The sequence below is a fragment of the Trachypithecus francoisi genome, unplaced genomic scaffold (assembly GCF_009764315.1).
Source record: "Trachypithecus francoisi isolate TF-2019V2 unplaced genomic scaffold, Tfra_2.0 Lachesis_group11, whole genome shotgun sequence".
NCBI classification, from domain to species: Eukaryota; Metazoa; Chordata; class Mammalia; order Primates; family Cercopithecidae; genus Trachypithecus; species Trachypithecus francoisi.
Genome location: NW_022681456.1, coordinates 121,123,667 through 121,147,806, shown reverse-complemented (window position 1 = coordinate 121,147,806; position 24,140 = coordinate 121,123,667). Strand labels below are relative to the sequence as shown.

At 48.0% G+C, this 24,140-nt stretch overlaps 1 protein-coding gene across 2 annotated transcripts; it reads right to left on the bottom strand.

Moving 5' to 3' along the window:
- Positions 1 to 547: 547 nt before the first annotated feature.
- FOXJ2 (forkhead box J2) lies at positions 548 to 24,100 on the bottom strand. Of its 2 annotated transcripts, XM_033222863.1 has the most exons (12): positions 22,951 to 24,100; positions 22,619 to 22,718; positions 16,036 to 16,382; positions 13,102 to 13,176; positions 12,073 to 12,141; positions 11,751 to 11,891; positions 10,858 to 11,056; positions 8,244 to 8,642; positions 7,735 to 7,836; positions 6,345 to 6,554; positions 5,291 to 5,389; positions 548 to 3,309 (listed from the first exon to the last, which is right to left on the bottom strand). In XM_033222863.1, exons 3-12 carry the CDS (start codon positions 16,366 to 16,368, stop codon positions 3,221 to 3,223), a joined length of 1,716 nt encoding a protein of 571 aa, XP_033078754.1. In that variant the 5' UTR covers positions 16,369 to 16,382; positions 22,619 to 22,718; positions 22,951 to 24,100; the 3' UTR covers positions 548 to 3,220. The 2 variants fall into 2 exon arrangements, with proteins under 2 accessions (XP_033078754.1, XP_033078753.1); XM_033222862.1 differs by lacking the exon at positions 22,619 to 22,718 and having other exon boundaries at positions 22,951 to 24,099.
- Between the last annotated feature and the right edge of the window lie 40 nt (positions 24,101 to 24,140).

The following is a 24,140-nucleotide window of genomic DNA, read 5'->3' as shown; positions in this document are numbered from 1 at the left end:
GCGCAGTCTTGGCTTACTGCAACCTCTGCCTTCCAGGTTCAAGCGATTCTCCTGACTCAGCCTCCCGAGTAGCTGAGATTACAGGCATGCGCCACCACACCCAGCTGATTTTGTGTTTTTAGAGATGGGGTTTTACCATGTTGGTCAGGCTGACCTCGAACTCCTGACCTCAGGCGATGCCCCTGCCTCGGCCTCCCAAAGTGCTGGAATTACAGGCGTGAGCCACCGTGCCCGGCCCCAAAGTACCATATCTTAAATCTTTAAACTATCCTAAAATGCAAGCAAGGTGGGCCTACTCTATACACTAACTAACAAAGGGTGACTGACTCTCCTGCAATATTCCATCACACTTGATAGCATTTGAAAAGAGGAACGTTAAGGACGTGCCTTTGATTCTTCTTTCCCACCAATGTCACAAAAAATGTCAGGGTCAACTCATTCAACCTGGTGGTGAAAGGTGGCAGAGGAATAAAGACCAACAAAAACTAAATGATTTCACATTTCTCTTTTCCTTCCCTGGCCAAAAGAAATTTGAGACCACTACCAGTAAGATAAAACTGTAAACATTCTTTTTTTTCTTTTTATTAAGAAAGCATGCAAAAAAACAATGACAACAACTTGTGAGACCACATACCCCCTTCCCAGGATGCAGCAATGCAAAGCATTATGGGTGGTGGCACAATGGACTCACCAAACCAGAAACATGAGGAGCAGGGACTGAGGAGAGAAAGGTTGGGATGGATGGATCTATACCAAATAATTACTCCTTTTGTCCCTCTCCTCCACTTTCTCTCTTATTTCCTCTTATAGGCAGTGAGCTTCTGCAGTTTTGCACACATCACCCAATACAACAATAATGACTACACTTTGTGTCCAGCAATGCTAGACCAACAAGAAAAAGTAGTATTCTTTTTGTTTCATGAAGGGGAGGGGAAACTGAGGCCCAAAGGGAGTCAGGTTTGCCCTGTGCCATGTAGCAAGACTGGGCTTGGTGGAAGGGAGCTGGAATCTCAGGAGGCCAAATGGCCAATCTCCAGTCCCAGAACCAAACTTCACTACCCTGACTGCACACCAGAATTCTTCATGAGACTAGTTTGCAGAAGACACAGAGGAACAGGGGGCATCTGCATGTATGATTCAGTCTACCCTTGCAAATCCTGTATGGATCTGAACAGGAAAAGGGTTTAGAAAAGAGGAGTGATCATTTACAAAGGGGGAATATTGAGGAGAACTAATGGGAAGTTATGTGTAGGACACACCCTGACTGGAAGGAATAAGGAAGGAAAAGATGCCTAAAATAGAGACACTGGGCAAAGGCATTTTGCCACCCTCTAAGAGAAATTCTCCTTTCCCCAATGGGAAATATTATGTCATACTTCAACCCCACTAAGTGCCCTCCAACGTCATGGGAGATTCAAGCCACTCGCACCCCCATTTCTTTCTTACAAAGGCTTCAAAGAAATAAAGTGCTCTTTAGTTAACTGCCCTATCTTGCCCCTTTACTTCAGCCTCACTGGACTTCTTCAATAAACTCTCATATATAACCCCCTTCCAAAAAAAGGAAAGGGGTGGATGAAAGAAAAAAGCAGGAGAGCAGAAAGCCAAATCTCTTGGAAATCATGGGTAAATAAAATAATATGAATGAAAAGCAGAAATCACAAAGAAAGTGGCCTTGTCTATTCCATACATTTTGTCCCACAGCTTTTCAGCAAGTGATATAAGGACAGAAATAAAATTGTTCTTCCCTCTCATAACTAAAATTCAACAATTAACATTAAATATACACGGAGTACTTTGCAACAGTAAGTCATGGCCACCCCTTGTACAAGAGATGAGTTCGCTCTATACCTTTTTCTGGGGGTCCCCCTTGGCCCTCACTGAACTCTTGCTTCTAGAGTATTTACTCGCCTCCACCAATCTCCTTCACCTCTCAAACCCCACTTGCAAAAGCTTCAGCCAGATGATCTAGATTCCACGAGAAGCATCTGCCTATATATTTAAAGAACTAAAATATTCCCTCTCCATTTCCTTGCCAGCTCCCTTTTCCTCTCCCCATCCTCCTACCACCAACACTAAAGGTTTGGTTCTGCTATGAGAGGTGGGAATGAGATTCCCATCATGTCTTGGGACACAACAAAACTCAGAGTGATAATGGGTTACTTTTTCTTTCTTGGGAATCCCAGAAAATGGGGGAAGAAGAAAGATGGGTGGAAGATTTGGGCAAACAATTAGAGGACAAACTAATATTTGCTGAATGGGAAAAAGGGATAGGAAGATAATTCGTAAATGCAAATAAGAGCCACAGTTAATTTTCAGAGAAAATTGTTTAAAAGGCCAAAATAGTTCAGTTGGAATCATCTCCAAGAAGCTAAAAGTATGCTGAATAGTTGTCCTCATGCCCTACCATAGAAGCAGAGTTTGGGCTAAAACCAATCCTATCTTCTTACAGAATGCGCTTGAAACAAGCCACTGGACACCGATGTAACGTGGCAGTGTACGCTCAGTTTCACACTGACTTATATTCCATCCCTTCCAACCCAGGTCTCCAACTCCACTAGGATTTTACTGTCACCCTCCTGCACCACCATCATCACTTTCACCCCAATAGGAAATGCAGACTGGCAGAAGTAAGGATTGAAGGTATAAAGGGACAAGGAAGACCTCAGAGGACGGAATTAGCACCATTTTAAAACCTCCAAATTCTCGGCTGCCAAGTAATGTTTCAGACCCTTTCTACTTGGTAATGTGGCCTCTCCAGTCCTGGCCTGAAACTGACGGGAACAAAAAACAATTTAGGGCCAAAAGGTGGGATCAGCATCGAGTTTCTCCAAAAGAAAGGTAAATTGGAGTCTGAAACTCTTCTCTGTAGCTATCATGGCTTCATCTTCCAGCCTGATGATTTTAAATTAGCAAGAGGTGGACATGATCCATGATGTAGGGACAGGAGACTACAGACAGTATATAACCAATAATAATAATAATAATATAAGAATAATAATAAAAGAACTAGGAAAAAACAGGAAGGAAGAGAGAAGAACGAGGCAGGAAAGAGGGGGTTATCTTCGGCAGCATCTTGCAGTGGCTTCTCCGACAGAGAAAGGACAAAAAGAGGATCTATGTCTACATACAGACGTGGGGGGGGGACGGGTTGGGGCTGCTCTTTCTCCACTGCCAGACTTCACCATGCGGCCCTGGGCTGATCTCCACACTCTGTGATGCACTAAGTGATTAAGTCCCAGTCGAAGTCATCAGGGATCTCCTCATTGGCACCAGGAGGTGGCACCGGTGGCCGAGGGACCATATGGTGTGCTGTTAGAAAGAAAGAAAGAAAGAGAGTAAAAGGAGAGTGGATGGGAAGCTGTTCCCTCAATTTAGAAGCACTGTGCTCAGCCCCAGATAGCACCACGAAGAAGGCCTTGCGAAGTTATCGCCCTTATCAGCTGGAGTTGTTTTTGGTTGCAGGTCACCATTTCAGTGAGGTCTCAGGAAATAAACTAGAGCTAATTACATTCCACAGCAAGTAAATATTACGCTGCCATTAAAAATTATACTTCTGATGCCAGGCGCAGTGGCTCACGCCTGTAATCCCAGCACTTTGGGAGGCCAAGGCAGGCGGATCACAAGGTCAGGAGTTCGAGACCACCTGGCCAACATGGCCCAATCCCGTCTCTACTAAAAATACAAAAAATTAGCAGGGCGTGGTGACACGTGCCTGTAGTCCCAGCTACTCAGGAGGCTGAAGCAGGAGAACAGCTTGAACCCGGGAGGCAGAGGTTGCAGTGAGCCAAGACTGTGCCACTGCACTCCAGCCTGGGTAACAGAGCGAGACTCCGTCTCAAAAAAAATTATACTTCTGAAAACATATAATAACGATAAAATAACATACAGAAGATAATATCATATGGCCGGGCATGGTGGCTCATGCCTATAATCCCAGCACTTTGAAAGGCCAAGATGGGTGGATCACCTGAGGTCAGGAGTTCTAGACCAGACTGGCCAACATGGTGAAATCCTGTCTCTACTAAAAAATAAAAATTAGCCAGGCACAGTGGTGGGCGCCTGTAATCCCAGCTGCTCGGGAGGCTGAGGCTTGAGAATCACTTGAACCTGGGAGGCAGAGGTTGCAGTGAGCCAGGATCACACCATTGCCTACTGCACTCCAGCCTGGGCAACAGAACAAGACTCTGACTCAAACAAACAGAAGATAATATCACATGAAATAGTACAGAAATTTGTATTTATATTATATGGACAAAGAATACAGAAAGTCAGATGTCACCCCCAAAACTGAAAACACTTGTGGTTAGGCAGAATAACAGTGATTTTTCTATACGTGTCTAAATGTGAAGGATCTGTTCATTTTCTTCTGTCTATGGCAATTTAGTGTCTCCCTACCCCACCCCCACTGTCAGAGATAGTTCAATCCCAGAACCCCGATTCTGGAAATCAGGTGACAGGAAAGCAGACATGGGCACAAAGCAAGTATGTGTGGATAACAAATTCATTTTATTTGCCTAAGCACATCTTCCATCTAGATTCCAAGGCCACACATAAATGTTGCACATAGCTATCTTTTGCTTATATGTATGCTTTCACTTCCTTTTACTATTGCAGTTACTAATTTTAAAGTACATCTAGCTGGGGGCAGTGGCTCATGCCTGTAATCCCAGCACTTTGGGAGGCAGAGGCGGGCAGATCACTTGAGGTCAGGAGTTCAAGACAAGCCTAGCCAACATGGTAAAACCCTGCCTCTACCAAAAATACAAAAATTAGCCAGACATCGTGGTGTGGGCCTGTAGTCCCAGCTACTTGGGAGGCTGAAGCAGGAGAATCATTTGAACCCAGGAGGTGGAGGTTGTAGTGAGCCAAGATCGCACCAGTGTACTCCAGTCTGGGCAACAGAGTGAGACTCTGTCGAAAAGAAAAGAAAAGGGGAAGGGAAGGGAAGGGAAGGGGAAGGGTAGGAGAAGAAGAAGGGTAGGGGAAGGGTAGGGGAAGGGTAGGAGAAGGAGAAGGGTAGGGGAAGGCTAGGGGAAGGGAAGGGGAAGGGTAGGAGAAGGAGAAGGGTAGGGGAAGGCTAGGGGAAGGGAAGGGACATCTGTCTTCGTTAGTCTCCCCTGACATATACCTCCTTAGCAGGTAGCCCATCCTCCAGCCTTGGGAATTATAAAGGCTCATTCCCTCCTGTGAGATGCAGGCAAAAATGCACAGAATGCCAGCTCAGAGTCAAAGGAAAGCAAAACAACTCATCAGAGTACAATGGTTTTGAAACAAGCCTCCTGGCTCTTACCTGGGCGATTGTATCCTGCTGAGTCCTGGGTGGGGATTGGGTACATTGGTGATGGGCCAGGGTAGAGGTGGGGAGCCTGTGGGTGCCCATAAGAGTTCACTGCCAAAGCAAGACAAGAGTTACTTGAGTGGGGGGGGGTCACTGTACTCAACAAGGCAGGGACGAAAAAAATATACCCTTGCTCCCATCCTCCTTCTCTCTTCCCTGCCCTGTTCTGTAGCTCCTGCAGGCATGAAGGCTTTCTGCAAAAGCTGTCACTCCTCACCACTGAGGGTAAAAAGAAATGGATAGTACAATTGTGAAATAGGAAAGATATAAGAATGAAAAATATAGAAACATAGGGTGAGGTATGGTGGCTCATGCCTGTAATCCCAACACTTTGGGCAGCCGAGGTGGGCAGATCCCTTGAGCCCAAGAGTTTGAAGATAGCCTGGGCAACATGGTAAAATCCCAGCTATATACAAAATACAAAAAAAATTAGCTGGACATGGTGGTACACACCTGTAGTCCTAGCTACTCAGGAGGCCAAAGTGGGAGGATCACCTGAACTCCAGGAGGTCAAGGCTGCAGTGAGCCGTGATCACACCACTACACTCCAGAGCCTGGGTGACAGAGCAAGACCCCATCTCAAAAAAAAAAAAAAAAAAAAAAAGCAAGAAACAGGAACATAATTATGACATCTCTCTCATTTCACTAGTTTGAAGATCACGTAAGTGTAGAACCACCATTTCATCTGGTATCACCCAGGAGGTAGGGATTACTGAGACACAATTTAAAATAGGGCCTTTCTCTAACAAATCTCCTCCCTTTTCGTAAGTAATTCTGATCTCTCAAACCAAAGTCTAAAAAGGAATCATACAGTCTATTTCTTTTGCATTTTTCAGTTTAGAACTTCGCTGATTCAACAGATATTCAGTCACTGATAAACTAGCTCCACTGCTCAATTTGGGTCACTGTCCCAGAAACTCCTTTCTCTCAGTTCTCTTTTGCCTTTCTGCTACGCTTCCTTTTCCACATAGTCTCCACCTCCATGGCAACTGGCTTTGTGCAGTACCTTGGCTCATGGCGGACTCCTGTTTGCCACTGGTGAGGGCACAGGAGTCAGCAATACGGGCAGGGGCTGGTGGGCGGTGGGTACCCCCTTGAGGGGGCACATGACCAGTCTGAGTAAGGAAGTGGTTGAGGGAGTCACACAGATTGGCAATGTGATGCTGGTCGAGGGTCCAGTTCTTCTGCTCTGCCTGTCGTAGACTCTCCATCAGTTCTAGAAAGAGGGAAGCAAGCAATGCAAACCTGGCAGAGGTAGGAAGCCCCTATCAGACCCAGCCCTATCTCACCGTTCCAAACACACCATCAATCACCCTCACTGGTAACAGGCACTAACAATAACAATGGACATCTTTCAGAGCTCTGCATTTTCACACTCTCATTCCACTTGATCCCTTACCAAATTCTTATAATCTCCATCTTACTGATGAGTAAGATAACCGTTCAACGTGACTGAGTGACTCAGCCAAGGTCACACTGTATCAGTAAGTGGTGACAAAATTACAAAATAGTGGTCTAGGCCGGGCGCGGTGGCTCAAGCCTGTAATCCCAGCACTTTGGGAGGCCGAGGCGGGCGGATCACAAGGTCAGGAGATCGAGACCATCCTGGCTGACACGGTGAAACCCCGTCTCTACTAAAAAATACAAAAAACTAGCCGGGCGAGGTGGCGGGCGCCTGTAGTCCCAGCTACTCGGGAGGCTGAGGCAGGAGAATGGCGTGAACCCTGGAGGCGGAGCTTGCAGTGAGCTGAGATCTGGCCAGTGCACTCCAGCTTGGGTGACAGAGCGAGACTCCGTCTCAAAAAAAAAAATAGTGGTCTAGGGCTTCTAAATTCCTGAGGGCCTTCTCTCTCCCAAAGACAGAATGGACTAGGATAATTCACTGCCATATTGTGAGTTAAGACAAGATTAATTTGAGCTAACTTGAAAATAATGTAAATACTATCCATCTTGTGTAAAAAGAGGCTGGGTGTGGTGGCTCATGCCTGTAATCCTAGCACTTTGGGAGGCCGAGGCGGGTGGATCACCTGAGGTCGGGAGTTCGAGACCAGCTTGACCAACATGGAGAAATCCCGTCTCTACTAAAAATACAAAAACATTAGCCAGGCGTGGTGGCAGGTGCCTGTAGTCCCAGCTACTTGGGAGGCTGAGGCAGGAGAATGGCGTGAGCCCGGGAGGTGGAGGTTGCAGTGAGCCGAGATCACGCCGCTGCACCCCAGCCTGGGCGACAGAGCGAGACTCTGTCTCAAAAAAAAAAAAAGAAAGAAAGAAAGAAAGAAAAACAATGAAATCCTAAATTCTGGAGCTTCATTTAACACCGCCCCTTCTGGTTCTAGTTTCTATTGGGTTTTCCCTTACAGTGTATCCCTCTCTTCCTCCATCCTTTGATCACTAACCTGAGAATTGTGACTGCTCAATGCTGGACCAGTTGAGCCGATTCACCATCTTGAAGCTTTCCTTTAAAGAGTCAATATTAGAGCACCAGTCAGAAGGAAAGGCTGTAAAGAGGAGGGGAAAGTGGATCATAAGATAGAGTGAAGTGTAAGACAGCAGTCAACTGATACCAGGCTGACGACATGCAAGATTCCTGCATCTATACAGACTATCAGTTGCATTTCCAAGTTCTGGACGCTCCCTCCCTGGGGGTTTAGGACTGGAAAAGCTATCTATGCTTTAGGTACAGCCAGGCTCCTAGTCAGGAGAATATGTAAAACAATCTCAGTTGATCGAAGAATTCTGTAAGACAGAGCTCTAAGTACTAACTTTGTTCAGATTAGCCCACATGAAAGAGCGAAGCCTAAAAGACCCATGGTTAATTTCCTAACTAACTGCACCTCCATGCCAGAGTCAGGACAAGGACATCACCCCACCCTCCTCTAAATCACTCTGCACCCTCCTTACTCACCAAAGCCAGTGTTGTTGATGGCAGCCTGGCCTTGTGCCTGCGGCTGTGGAGGTGGTGGCTGCTGGGCAGGGTGGGAGTGGGGATGGTGCTGATGAGGGTGGTAGCCTCCGTGCTGCAGGGGGGGTGGATGCATGGCCATCACAGGGGGAGGCCCATAGCCTTCCGCCCCAGCTTGCTTTCCCCCTGGTGGGGTACAACCATCTGGGCTTGGGGTGTGCAGTGGAGGAGCACCGCCTACAGCTGAGGGGCCCTGGGCAGATGCCTGCTGCTGTGGTGGCTGGGATTGCTGGGGAGGTGGCTGTGGCGGCTGCTGCTGCTGTTGAGGTGGTGGTGGCTGCTGCTGCTGATACATGTAGTAGTTGTTCGAGGGTGGGATGTCCCCCAAGAGAGAAGAAAAGCCTGCAGGTGGGGAGGAGGCAGGCAAGTGACTTAGGCAATGCATTTTTCACAAAATGGGATTTTCCCTGGCTTGTGATGGAAAGCCTCAGACCGAAACTGTGGAGTTAAAAGGTTGAGAACGTTCTAGGGCAGCAAAGATCCCTGTGGCCCTCCTGGCAAGTACTAGAGACAGGAAGGCACTTAGGTTAGAGGAGGGCCCTGACAGTGTGAAGACCACTGAAATCTTACTAAAATGTTCAGCGTGTAGCGTTTAATGCTACTTTTTAGGGATTTGGCTGTAGGCCTGAAATCACAGTTTCCCAGCAGGTGAACTTTAAAAAAGAAACCATCCCTGGTCATCTAGTGTTTAGGGGGCAAAAAAAAGTAAATCAGAAACAAAACAAAGCCATTGGTCGTCTATTACCTCCTCTTCCTTATTTTCTCTACACTCTGCTACTGCCAACTAATTCCTGTATCCTCTATAAACAAATGTAGCTTGGGTATGGAGCAGAGACAGGATGGAGTTATTTCTCAAGCAGTTATTTCTCAAGCAGACAGGCCAGGAAGAACAAAAGCCTGAGGCTAGGGGCTTTCGGTCACAATAAAACTTGAGTGAACTCTAGGCTGTCCTCACCCAATCTAATGTTTTACTTTATTTTTGACGGTTTCTCGTGTTCCCACCTCCAAGCAACCAATGGAATCCACCTGAGTTGAATTCATTTCTCAAGCAAATGCTACAGTCTTGGAACACAACTCTGAAAATTGATCCCCTGGGACATACAAGAAGAATTCATGAAAATTCATATAAGTTTTCCAAAAAGTGACTAACCAGTTTTTATCATTCCATTCAGCCCCTGCTGCTAACATAGGGCCACTGCACAGAACGAGAAGGTCCAATGCCTCACCTGAAGTCAACCTCACCACTGTCTCTAAGTTATTTTAAAAACGAACACACAGATATTGCAGAGGGCTGAACCAGATGTTCTCTCAAGGGGCCTCCCGATAAAAACTTTAAGTCATTCTCACATGATAATTAGGAAAATGTGCATGGACAAGATACCAGCTGATATTAAGGATGTATTATCAATTCTGTTAGGAGTGATAATGTCATGGTAGATAACTAGAAGAAAGTCATCATTTAGGGATGTATATCAAAATTGTATTTATGAGTGGAATGACATGGTATATGTGAATTCCATTAAATTACTCCAATTTTTAGAAGGCTCAGTGGTAAACAGAACAAGCCTAATAAAATACTGATAACTGTTAAAGTTGGGCGATGGAACACAGGGGTTTATTATATTTTTCTCCACACTTTTGCATCTGTTTGCAATTTTTCACAATAAAAGTAACATAAATATAAATGCACTAAAAAGTAAAAAGAAACTGTTCTTAAAACAACGAAATGCAGGGATTCTTGGGGAGAGGGTACTGCTGCTGCCCCCTCGTGGTCATCCTCCAAATGACTCGCCTGCAGCCCCTAAAATCACTGCCCTTAGTTCTGAAAGGGGCAATCCTCCAACTCATTTTCTGAAGCTAATAACCTAGCTTGCCTTCTGAAACAGCTGTATTTGCACAAGGACAGATGAGCTCGCTTGACTCCAAACAGTTTTAGTGCATGAAATATTTCCTCTGAGTAGTGATACCTCTCTTTGTGTCAAAAATAAGAAATACGGGTCAGGCGCGGTGGCTCATGCCTGTAATCCCAGCACTTTGGGAGGCTGAGGTGAGTGGATCACCTGAGGTCAGGAGTTTGAGACCAGCCTGGCCAACACAGCGAAACTCTGTCTCTACTAAAAGTACAAAAATTAGCTGGGCATAGCAGCGTGCGCCTGTAGTCTGAGCTACTCGGAAGGCTGAGGAAGCAGAATTGCTTGAACCCAGGAGGCGGAGGTTGCAGTGAGCCGAGATCTCGCCACTGCACTCCAGCCTGGGCGACAGACTGAGACCCTGTCTCAAAAACCAATAAAAATAAAAAAACAAAAATCAGCCAAGCATGGTACCAGGTGCCTGTACTCCCAGCTACTTGAGAAGTTGAGGTGAAAGAATCGTTTGAACCCATGAGGCAGAGGTTGCAGTGAGCCGAGATTGTGCCACTGTACTCCAGTTTGGGCGACAGAGTGAGACCCTGTCTCAAAAAAAAATAAAAATTAAAATAAAGGGAAAAAAGAAAATATCACCACTTGTTCAACAAGATAAAAAAGTCTCCATGTACCCATCCCAACTCCAGACTCACCGTGCTGAGAGGAGGAAGAGGACTTCTCCAGCATGGACTTATAGAGGTTGCGGAAGGACCAACTTAGATCCTGAAAGTTGATCTCTGAGTAGGAGAATTTAAAGTCGTGGTTGGTGTTATAGAGGGGAGGGGGACCCTCAGCACTTTCTCGACCTGAAGACCCTGCTGCCACTGCTCCACCATCCACAGATCCTGTGCCCTGCAAAAACAGGTAAGAAATTCCTGATCAGTGTCCCAGCTGAGGGACCAATAAAATCCTTCGATGGTCACCAGGCTCTCCTGCCTGTCCTCTTAATCCTCGCCCACCTCTTCAATGGCCCAGCATCATTTTCTCCTTCTTTGCTCATTGGTTCTTATCTTGAATCTACCCTCTTCCTCTCATCAGTCTCCATTTTTTCTTCTTGTTTGTTTGTTTCTGAGGCAGGGTCTTGCTCTGTCGCCCAGGCTGGAGTGTAGTGGTGTGATCTCAGCTTACAGCAACCTCCACCTCCCAGGTTCAAGTGATTCTCGTGCCTCAGCCTCCCGAGCAGCAGGAACTATAGGCGCATGCCACCGCGCCCAGCTAATTTTGTATTTTTAGTAGAGATGGGGTTTTGGCATGTTGGATAGGCTGGTTTCAAGCTCCTGGACTCAAGTGATCCGCCTGCCTCAACCTCCCAAAGTGCTGAGATTACAGGCATGAGCCACTGTGCCCAGCTTTTTCATCTTGATCTTTCTCAAAGTTCTGCTGTGCCTTTCTATTTCTCTCTATTTCCCTCTTTTGCTTTCCCCTTCTTTCTCAATTTATCTGCCTCATATATCACAGATACTCAATACATAATTCTGAATAAACAGGGACACATCTGAATCTATTCACCACCCATCCCATGACCCCTGCCATATTTGCTTCCTACCTGGCTGTAGCTAGCAAGAGATGTGGGGCTCTGAAGTGACAGCTGCGGATTCCCCTCAGGAGGCAGTGAGCCTTCTCCACTCCCTGGAACGCCTCCCCGTGGGCTCTTGCTTGCCTCCTGTTCTGGTGAGTCCTGGGACAGCTGAGGGTTGTGAAGAAAAGGAAATCTATAAGCAGAGGCACAACATCCTCCCAAGACCCACGGTTTCCCCCCTGCTGGTATGCCTTCCACCTTTGCCTCTGAAAGGACTGAACATCCACAAGAGGAGGTGGAAGGAGCAGCTGGCTCAGATATGGCATCTCCCCAGGAGCTGGGAACTTACATCATCATCTGGAGGGTGTCTTCTCTTTCGGGAAATGTCAGGGCAGGTGTCAATTGTCCAATAGGAACCCTGGAAGGAGATCCCATCCCCACAGAAAACAAAATCATTACATTCAGAACCTCCCAGGATTCCGGGTATTAATGAAGAGCAAATTTGTCCTAGAAACTCACTGAGTATGCCAGAGGTACTCCTGTGGTCCAAACACAGGCCTCGAATGTTTTGGAGGGGCAGAACAATGGCATCTAGCTCAAAGAGCTGAAAATGTCCAGACACAGCCTCTCCCTTCCCTTCTGACCTGAGGCAAAACTTGCTTGGACTTTAGCATCCACATCTGTCAAATGGAGAGAATGATCCATCCCTTCTCTTTTATAGGGGAAACACCAGGGACTGTTCTATAGAGATGTTTGTACAAAGGTTATTAAGTCTACCTTTTACATCTAGGAAAAAAGAGTGCCACACAAAAAAGGGGGAGCATGAAAGTCAACTTTACCCTAAGTATTTCTATTTAAAAAAAAAAAAAAAGATTTCACAGTCTTTTTTTTTATTTTTTGAGATGGAGTTTCACTCTTGTTGCCCAGACTAGAGTGCAATGGTGCGATCTCAGCTCACTGCAAACTCTGCCTCCCAGGTTCCAGCAATTCTCCTGCCTCAGCCTACTGAGTAGCTGGGATTATAGGCATGCACCACCACGCCCAGTTAATTTTTTGTATTTTTAGTAGAGACGGGGTTTCACCGTGTTAACTAGGCTGGTCTTGAACTGCTGACCTGAGTTGATCCGCCCGCCTCGGCCTCCCAAAGTGCTGGGATTACAGGCATGAGCCACCGCGCCCAGCCTCAGTCTTCCTTAGTCACCCATTCTACTGGGGGCCTACAAGCTTGACAACCAAGCTTCCTCTGAGAAAAAATAAAGATGCTTCTCTAATTAGCATGACTTCCTCTTCTGGGTAATTAAAACAGCCATGGGACTCTGGGCTGTCAACTACTTCACTCTCCTTCCTGCTCCTTTCAACGCTTATAGGAGTCTCTTACCTTCCCGGGGTCATCCCGAGGTCTTGGCACCTTCCGGAAACACTTGTTGAGAGAAAGGTTGTGCCGTATTGAATTCTGGAGATGCAGAGAAGCAAGTTAGGCCTGAGCATTGTGCAGAGCAGAAAATTTTCCAATAGAACACAGAGGGACACACCAAAAAACATAATAAACCATGGAGTTGAAGTATCAGGGTAAGCTCAGTACCTCTTAAGTACACTGATGGAGGGAATTATGCATCAAATAGCAATAGCAATGAGATAAGAAAAATGCAGAGATTAAATTGATGGGAGGGAATGGCTACAAATTTGATTACTAATGCGTCTGAAAAACTGATTATATAGTTTTTCAATCTTTCCAGCCAACTGACAGGTATATAAATGCCTCACAATCACATCTGCCCAGTTCCTCAATCTACCCTACTGATAGCAAAAGAACAATGTTTTACAACTTTTTATATACATTATGAGAGAAACAAAGACACAGATCACCTTCATTTTCTCAATAGCCCATAGAATGTTCACATTCGGAGGAAAGAAATATTATGTAAGTGTGTTGGGGCCGGGGCATGGTGGCTCACGCCTATAATCCCAACACTTTGGGAGGCCGAGATGGGCTGATCACCTGAGGTCAGGAGTTCGAGACCAGCCTAGCCGATATGTTGAAACCCCGTCTCTACTAAAACTACAAAAAATTAGCCGGGCGTGGTGGCACGTGCCTCTAATCCCAGCTACTCAGGAGGCTGAGACAGGAGAATCGCTTGAACCCAGGAGGCAGAGGTTGCAGTGAGCCTAGATCGTGCCACTGCATTCCAGCCTAGATAACAAGAGCAAAACACCATCTCAAAAAAAAAAAAAAAAAAAAGTGTGTGTTGGGTGGGGTTGGGGGTTATGGTAGCTAGGAGGGACATATTTACAAAGGGAAATCTCAATGGGCCAGGCATAATGGCTCATGCCTGTAATTCCAGCATCTTCGGAGGCCGAGATGGGAGGATCACTTGAGTCTAGGAACCTGAGAGCAGCCTGGGCAACATAGTGAGACCTCATTTCTACAAAATAAAAAAAAGTTCCTGTGCATGGTGGTGCATGCCTGTAGTCCGAGCTACTCAGGAGGCTGAGGTGGGAGGATTGCTTGAGCCCAGGTTCAAGCTGCAGTGAGCTGTGATTGTACCGTTACAATCCAGCCTGGGTGACGCAGTAAGACCCTGTCTTTAAAAAAAAAAAAAAAAAAGAGGCCAGGTGCATTTTGGCTCACACCTGTAATCCCAGCACTTTGGGAGGCCGAGGCAGGAGGTGGATCATTTGAGGTCAGAAGTTCGAGACCAGCCCAGAAAACATGGTGACACCCCGTCTCTACTAAAAATACAAAAAAATTAGCTGGTAGCAGTGGTAGGCGCCTGTAATCGCAGCTACTCGGGACGCTAAGGCAGAAGAATCACTTGAACCTAAGAGGCGGAGGTTGCAATGAGCCAAGATTGCACTACTACACCCTAGCCTGGGCGACAAAGCAGTGTCAAAAAAAAAAAAAAAAAAAAAGAGGCTGGGTGCAGTGGCTCCCAGCAGTGACTCAGTGTCAAAAAAAAAAAAAAAAAAAAAAGAGGCTGGGTGCAGTGGCTCACACCTGTAATCCCAGCACTTTGGGAGGTCAGGGCAAGTAGATCACTTGAGGTCAGGAGTTCAAGACCAGCCTGGACAACATGGTGAAACCCCGTCTCTACTAAAAATACAAAAATTAGCCGGGCAGCAGTGGCGCACACCTGTAATCCCAGCTACTTGGGAGGCTGAGGCAGGAGAATCGCTCGAACCCGGGAGGCAGAGGTTACGGTGAGCCGAGATCATGCTATTGCACTCCAGTCTAGGCAACAGAGTGAGACCCTGTCCCCCACCCCTGCGAAAAAAGAAAAAAAAGAAAAGAAAGCTGAGTGCTTTCAATAGTCTCTAACTCACTACATGGTTTGTACGTCAAATGGGAATTTACAGAGTGAGAGAACTACATATTAAGCTCCCATTCCTACTCAGCAACTGACAAATAAGCTACTGCTCCAAAAAATTGAGCATATCAGCCTTCCTTCTTTGCTTGGGAGAGGAGCCCCTTCTTTCTTCATCTCCAGCCAAACAACTTAGCTTCTCATTACTTGCTTGGTAGCCAGCTGTTGGTAAAGAACCTAATTATATTATTATTTTTCTTGGAATGCAGCTTTTCAAAAGATGATGACTGTGCAACGGAGCTATGGAAATCTGATGATCTAGATTAGATTCCTACCTCTAGGTAGGAAGGAGTGATGCCATGCCTTGCATAGTGACTGGAACATCGTAGAATGGTAATAAACATTTGTGAAATGAATGAATATCCTCTTTGAGGGATCAGAAGACAAGAGGGTGTGGGCCGGGCATAGTGGCTTATGCCTGTAATCTCAGCACTTTGGGTGGCTGAGGCAGGCAGATCATGAGGTCTGGAGTTCGAGACCAGCCTAGCCAACATAGCAAAACCCTGTTTCTACTAAAAATACAAAAAAATCAGCCAGGCATGGTGGCGGGCACCTGTAATCCCAGCTACTCAGGAAACTGAGGCAGGAGAATCGCTTGAACCTGGGAGGTGGAGGTTGCAGTGAGCCGAGATCATGCCATTGCACTCCAGCCCGGGCGACAGTACGAGACTCTGTCTCAAAAAAAAAAAAAAATGAAGATAAGAGGGTGTGATAAGCAACAGTATCCCGCCATCCCCATCACTATACTTAATGGCTTGGAGCTTCCCTAATATACCTTATAAAAGTTGTTCAACTCTGAAAAACAGTAGGGGGCAGAACATATGAGATTTTAAGTTTTCACATCTCTGAGACAAGCCAGAGTAAACTGAACAGGTTACAGGAAGAAACAAAAGTAGAGAAAAAGGTTGTTGAAGGCTAAATCTAAGCCAAAATTACAGAAGCATTCCCACCTTCCAACCAATGCCAGCATTCTTGTAATAGGGGAAGTTATCACAGATCCAGCGGTAAATCTCGCTGAGAGTCATCTTCTTGGCTGGAGAGGAGTTGATGGCATAGGTGATGAGAGTGGCATAGCTGTATCGTGGCTTGCCGTCCTGGTGAACTGCTGCCTCATCTTTGCTCAGGGTGGCATTAGGATCTGTGGGTGAGCCTGGTGAACACTTGCGGCTGCTCCCAGGAGGCCCAGCCTGGGAGGCACTTCCAAGCTTCTCAATGGTAGCTCGGAGGGTCAGCTGGGGAAGCCAGTCTATGGAGGTGAGGCTACTCTCTAGGTCAGAAGCCATGGTACTTCTGGGTTCTGCAGAGAAGAAGACAAAGAGGAAATGAAAATACTGGGGGCAAGTAATACTCAAATCCTTTTGTTTGAGGGAAGGAGAGTTCTTCCTACTCTCATTCCCATAAGACACCCATGGCATGGCCTTCCAGCAGGTGTTCTCAGAATCCCCAAGCAGATCTATCTACCATATGATGGACTGCTAGTTACCCTACAACTTAACGTGGAGCACGGCTAAAAGGCCTCTCCATATAGGACTAAAAGAGATCAAACTTCACACCAAAATGAGCTATTTCCTCAATTCACCTTACTTATAGCCCTACAACATAGCATTTTTAAACTATGTAGGAATGAGTTTGAAAAAAGAAAAACCCCACTTAGCAGGTGAAATTAAAGTCCATTCTCCAATCATGTGACACCTGTTGTATTTTCATACGACATCCAGACAGATGGCATGAATGTTCATGTAAAGAAAAGGTCTACCTAAATACAAACATACATGGATGAAGCACACACCAACACTTTTAAAGACGTGTCCTACTAGATATATTACGAGCACTTGCCCTTTTTATCCCACACACATGTGTAGCTGAGGTATCTTAGATATATCCCAGGCCTAAATTATACACGACAAGCAGCAGACAGATACATAAATAGTGAAACGCATACACAGAGATCACGATTACATATACAGCATACATTACCACCAGAGCACAAAGTCACACACAGAAGCAACACATCCCGAGTACACAGCTGCCCTCACACTTTGTAAGCTACCCCCTGCATGCTCCTGCCCACAGACACCAACACCAGGAAGAAGTCATCCACAAGGACCTCCCACCTCTCAGCCTGCTGCGCTTCACCCAGCCAGGGAGACACCCAGCTGTGTGCCGACCGGTAACAATCAGATAGCCTGGCTAAAAATAGCCACTCTGGGGCTTGGAGCTGGCTCCCCTTCTCCGCCCTCCTCCGCCCTCCTTCCTTCCCAGCCAGGCAGGCACGCTCGCTGCACCTCCATGCAAACTCCTGGAGCTGCCAGACCGCCTACGCCTGATGTTTGCACGCCCTGCTGCCACCCACACTGCCTGGGCGCTCTTGCCAGCAGAGGTATAGCTACAGCGACGTCTTGCTGAGGGAAGGTGAAGAACGATGGGTGCTATCTGTATTGCAGGGTCTAGAAAGGCTGGCAGGAAGCACTAGGTAGCCATTTGGCACTCCCCTAGAGCTGATGCCAGCAACCCCTAAGCACTTGCTGCCTAACAGGTTTGTGCCTGCACAGCCGCCAGATTCCAGCTAACACTGTCTTCCTCAGTCCCACCAGGGCATTTCTCCTGAGGAGCCAGGACTAGACTGCCTCCAAGTTCAGAATCCTGAACAGAAACATATGATGTAAGTGATCTCTAAATCCACAGCTAGATATATGCACAAGCGTATCCATAAAATACAACAGATCCACACACTTTGCAGTCTAAAACTCAACAACAGATCGAACCATGTCCCCCCTCTCCTGACCCCATCACATCTTTCAGGGTCTCAGCTCCCTCTTCTATCCTAGGTAGTGATTCTTCTGCCCTTGACCCTTAAGCTTTTCTCCTAGGGGTCAGCATTCTCACTTGCTCCCCTCTCCCCAAGGCCCACCCACGCAGATGGCAATCTGGATGTGTGCACGTGTACCCGGCCCTGTGCTCCTAACCAGCAACATGCCCACTCCACAAGGCTGAAGGAAACACCTTGGTGCCTCAGCGGCTGGGGCAGCAAGAGACCCAACTGTAACCCAAGAATTGTTGGACAGGAGAAAAGGGGTGGAGGGAGAGGAATGGCATGTTTATAAATAGCGTCATGAAGGGTTTCCCCTTTATCCTTAGCTTCTCTCCCACCATCCTCCTCTTCATCCCACTACCACCTTGCCCTAACCATGGAAACTTGGAAACTAACAGGAACACTTAATCATTCCAGGAACCTCACACCTTCCAATACTACTAAGTCAAAACACCCCAGCCACTGGGCTATAGCAGGGTACTTGTAGCAGGATCACAGTCCTGTAGCTGGGTCATCCGAACTGAAGAGTGGCATGCCAATGAGCAGGTTTCCAATGACCAGGGTCCTCCTGGGTCCTCCCCAGATGGGGAGGTCCCTAAAGTAGTTCTGCCCTATTCCCTATTATCTCCTTCTAAAGATCCCTAGGAAATTTCATCTTAAGAGCGCAGAGGCCTTCAGTTGATATTTCATTTGAAACAATTTTTCCAACATTGGACAGGGGCATGAGAGTGGATTTAAAGTGTTTAGAGGGCTTACAGAAGAACCCACTTGGCACATGCCCATCACAGTGAGTGCCTGAAAGGGAAGCACTCTTAGCCTTCTGCAAGTTGTTCTATGCCCTTCCCTACCCTTACCCCAGCACCAGCTTAGGACACTGAGGTTAAATTTAACCTTTCTCCAGCCCCGTTCCAGTCAGCCCTCCAGATACAGCCCCCAGCACTCAAAATATGTATTCAAATCTCACCAGCTACAAGCAGTATGTAGCATCTGATCCTTTTGATCTTTCAGCACCATTCTCCTTTGACCCATTCCCTATTCCACTTCCTCACACTCTTCACTTCCCCACAAGGGCAGCCCAGTGTGTACAGCCTCAGAGACTGAGGTTCCTTGGTTCCATTCCAAATCCTCCTGGACTGTCCCTAACCATCCCTTGCCTCTCTGACGAAGTCCTTTTTTTTTTTTTTAAGAGACAACACCTTGCTCTGTGGCCCAGGCTGGAGTACAGTGGCGCGATCTCGGCTCACTGCAACCTCCGTCTCCCAGGTTCAAGCGATTTTGCTTTCTCAGCCTCCCGAGAAGCTGGGATTATAGGCACGTGTCACCATGCCCAGCTAATTTTTGTATTTTTAGTAGAGTTGGGGTTTCACCATGTTGGCCTGACTGTTCTTGAACTCCTGACCTCAGGTGATTTACCTGTCTCGGTCTCCCAAAGTGCTGGGATTACAGGTGTGAGCCACCATGCCAGGCCCCCAGTGAAGTCTTGATGCCTCAGTTTTCCCCTTCAATAAAAGAGATGAACTCATAAACCCTGCCACAGTATCGTCCCTGGAGGGAAGTGAATGAAACTTAATGAGCTCGTGGCTGCCACACATTCCATGCTCCCCAAAATAATGGCATGAAGCTAATGTTCAGGGCTATTATTAGAAAGGCAAACAAGAGGTACTTCCATTTTTCAGTCCAACCAACCTAGTTACCCAGGCCTCTCTCTCCAGGTGGGCCTTGTGCCACGGGGCTTGGGCAGAACCTGAGTCAGGCCACATTCTTCTCTGTGAGCTGGAAGACTGAGAAGAAATACCCATAGGAGCTGGGAAAGGCAGCCAAAGGGCAGGCTCCATCATATCCACAGGACGTCTAATGAAGACTACAGAACTGGGAGAAAGGCAGAGAAAAGCAGACAGATAGACATTCTGGGAGTGAAAGACTGATCCTGGATGAAACATATAAGATCCACAATAACAGGCTCAGTTTTCTTCCCATTTTATCTGAAAGGCCACTAATTGTTCTAACGCCAATGTCAGGTATTAACATGTGATAACTTCCTGCCCCGTACAGAATGCCAGAACAAAGAGGGCAGTGGCTAGGTGTAGCCCATGAGGAGTTAGGCTGCCTGAGTTTCTTTTTTTTTTTTTCTGAGAGAGAAGTCTCGCTCTTGTCCCCCAGGTTGAGTGCAATGGCTTTATCTCAGCTCACTGCAACCTCAGCCTCCCGGGTTCAAACGATTCTCCTGCCTCTGCCTCCCAAGTAGCTGGGATTAAGGCACCTGCCACCACGCCCGGCTAATTTTTGTATTTTTCGTAGAGACGGGGTTTCACCATGTTGGCCAGGCCGGTCTCAAACTCCTGACCTCAGATGATCTGCCCGTCTCAGCCTCCCAAAGTGCTGGGATTACAGGTGTGAGCCACCGCGCCTGGTCAAGCTGCCTGAGTTTCAATCCCAGCTCCACTATTTTGATTGTTGTAAGGATTACCTCGAGTTAATATTTTTAGAGCACTTTGTAAGTGCTAAATAAGTGTAGCTATTGTTTTTGAATGGGGAAAAATGAGAATACTAGAAATTAAAAATTAGTAAACTGACAGACTATAGATAGGAGTGGAAGCAGCAAACCTGCAGTGGTTTGCATTACAAAGCCTGCACTGAGTCTGCAATGGTTTTCAGGATGTCGGAATCTCAAACTTTTCCTTTGGAGATAACCACCCAGTACTAGATAATGCTAGGATCAGGAAGACTCCAAGGATGAAGGAATGAGGGACTATCATCTCTTATCTTCCAGGGAGAACTAAGTGTAGTCATAAAACGTGGTCTGGGAAAGTACTCTCCAAACCACAGTTAATCCCACTCAGTAGCCACCTACCTTGCTTCTAACTGATTCCAGAGAGGCAAGGAGGGTTAGGGAACTCAGTCCAAACAGGACCAGTTAAACTGTGTGGTGGCCGGGCGCGGTGGCTCAAGCCTGTAATCCCAGCACTTTGGGAGGCCAAGACGGGCGGATCACGAGGTCAGGAGATCGAGACCATCCTGGCTAACATGGTGAAACCCTGTCTCTACTAAAAACTACAAAAAACTAGCCGGGCGACGTGGCGGCGCCTGTAGTCCCAGCTACCCGGGAGGCTGAGACAGGAGAATGGCGTGAACTCAGGAGGCGGAGCTTGCAGTGAGCTGAGATCCGGCCACAGCACTCCAGCCTGGGTGACAGAGCGAGACTCCGTCTCAAAAAAAAAAAAAAAAAAACAAAACTGTGTGGTGGTGGCGGACTTGGAGGTGTTGTGATATAGTTCACCCTGAGCCATTCAGGCAGGTGCAGGCCAGCATCTGGTGAAGTACTTTATAAGAAACAGGCTGCTATTAATCAGAGTGGCTTCTTTCGTAAAAGGTGGGGGAGGGAGCTCCGGAGTTAGGAGTCAAGGATCCTCATCCTTTTGAGAGCAGCAGTTATCAGCAATGAAGCTCTCTTATTAGTCCTAGAAGAAATGATTCCAACCTGAGACTGGGCTGCCCTGCTGCTTAAAGGACTGTCCTGTAGACCGTCATGAGGGCTCCCACTGGCTGGGGGAGGCCAAGCCTTTCCCTTCAGGTGGGCATCCTTACCACCTCTCCATGTCCTTGAACAGGAGCACCTGCTTCTAGAGGCCCACCAGAAACACACTATTCTACGTAACTGGAGTATGGTCTGAAAAGCACGTAAGTACCTGTCTCCACACACATACCCACTTGGAACAGAGAGAGCCACACTCACCTGAATTAAGAAGTATATGCATGTTGTCCTACAGCACAGCCACACAAACCTGTGCCCTATCTCCATATACCACCAGTAGCTTCCAGAACAAGTGAATGTGCTCAGGAACTTAGGTAGAACTCACCCATGCCCCAGAAAGAGGAGGAAATATGAAAGGCCAAGTCAGATGAAGCCTCCTTCACAACTTGTCCTTGCTATGAGACAAAAGATAAGGTATCTGCTAATGGCGAGGCAGGAAAGCAGACACCCAGCCAGTGACCTCTCCTAAAAACAGCCCAGGCTTCAGGGGAGGATTTCCTGGTACCCTTTTCCTGCCTTTTCTGAAGATTCTGGACTTTGATAATTCCCTAGCTTATGAAGGAAAACTTGAACACAAGGTTCCGGGAACTCAGAACTGAACAAGAAACAGGAAGGGAGAGGATGAGACTATTAGGTACTTTTCTGGAAGGAAACTATATACTCCTCAAAAGTGAAATCTCTCCAGTGGTCAACTTGTTTAGGTGGAAATCTGGAGAGAAGTGGAGCAGCAGCCCTCCTCCCTTCGTATCCAGGATCTAATTTTTCCTGAAGAATTGTGAGCAAAAAACAGGAGCTGAGGAGACTGGGGCAGTGGTACACGGCCAGCATCAAGGAAGCGCTTCAACCCAGGAGTTGGCATTCCCCTGCACTCTTTCTTCTCGCCTCAGAACATGTGGGATTCCCATTTTCCCTTTGGATGTTATGGGCAGAGGCATACATCCAGCTAGCAATGGAAATGTCAGGAGAGGAGGCCTCTTGGTATCTGAGATAGGATGCGCAGGAACAGATTGCTTTTCTTGTCAAGGGAGCAGTAATTGCAGTAAGCTGGAGGGAACACCTCTGGTGAACACTAAGCTGACCTCAGCATGCCCTGGGCAAGGCCAGGACACCAGATGCCACCGTGATTTTCATGAGAACCCGCTCTCCAGGTGAAAAGGCCCAAGGGTGAAGGGCGGTATGGAAGTCTTACCACTGGTTAGGTTGTGTACACAGTATGCATGTTCTCAAAATGCAGCCGTTTTCTGGTATCCCTTTTCCTCAGCATGAAAACATCCACTTCCCTAAGGGACCTAAAATGAATCCCATCCCTTTAGTCCCCAAACACTAAGAAACCCATTTCTCAGAGCTTCTGCCACAAGATGTGAGTTCAAATCCAGGAGGCCCTTGGATCACATTTCCCACTGGATTTTCTGAGTCATCACTCTGTCTTCCCCGGTAGTGAAACCCACGATCCACCAGCTCAACCCCGTACACCCACTAGTGCCAGACCATGACAGAGAGAAGATAAAAGAAAGCACTAACCTGTCTCCAATGTTCCCCTGGCAAAGGGAGGGAACCACTTGGTACTGGAGTTTGGGGCTGGAGGGATTCCCCTCTTCAGAGGCAGGTGACGGCTCTCATCCTCAGTGGCTCTTCCTGTACTTGGCTGAGCCTCCCAAGTCGGTGAGGGGAACTTGGTCCCCTGAGGATGAGGAGCCAAGGGAGGAGGAGGGGGAGGAGAAGGAGGTCCTACTTGGGGAAGGTGGCACACCCCCCACACCCTGCTTGTTACCCTGGGGAGGAGGGGAGGAGCCTCTCCCAACCAGGAGTTGTCTCCTCCCCCTTGGGGGAGTTCCCCTCCCCCCCAAACTGGATCTTTCTGAGTTGGAGGGCTCTTTCTGTCTGCTGGAGAGCTGAGCGGAGGGGCTCTACCCCGTTCCACTGTCTAGGCACGAGGAAGTTGAGGGGGAGGGCCTCCCCTCTCCAGAAGGCTGAAAGCCGATTCCTCTTCTTTCCCTGGAGTGGCTTCTGAACGTAAGGACTCCTGTCCCCTGTGAATACTGGTGGGCCGAGGGTGCCTACTCCATAGGCAGAGCCCTCTCTCTCTTTGCCTCGAAAGTCCTCAACTGTTGAGAGTGTGTGTTTGGAGGGGCGGGGGCGCGCTAGGGTGGTCTCACTCTGCTTCTCTGCGGAAAGCTCCCCTCTTTCCACTTCTGGGGGTCTCCTCCCCGGCCAGTACAGGGGTCTTCCTCGCCTCTAGGCAGAAGAGCGGCGTGCCCCCACGAGTCTCTTCTTTCCCTCACCCGAGTGGTAAGGGTCTTTTCTCTCCAACAGGGGGAGAGGTTGCTCGCGTCCCCGCTCCCGCCTCCGCTCCCGGGGTGCCCCAGAGGGTGGGGCTTTCGTACTCCCGGCTCTCCCTGAGCTGGCCTGGGCAGCACGGTCCGGGAGGCCGCGGTTCGAGACTCCGGTCCCTGCTACTGTGGCGGCAGCACCTCCTCTAGGGCTGTCCTGTCCGGTCCGCTCCCTTCGGCGCGTGGGGCTCCCAGCGCTGCCACCGCTCGGGCTCCGGCCAGTCCGGGCTCCCGGGGAGCCAGAAGGCTGACGGACAGTGTCAGGGCTCGGCGCGGGCTCGGGCTCGGCTCGGCTCAGCTGCAGGCCCCGGCTCCTCCCCGGCCTCCGCGCCGCGCTCCGCGCCCCTCCCCCTCCCCCGCCCGCCGGCCGCCGCCGCCACC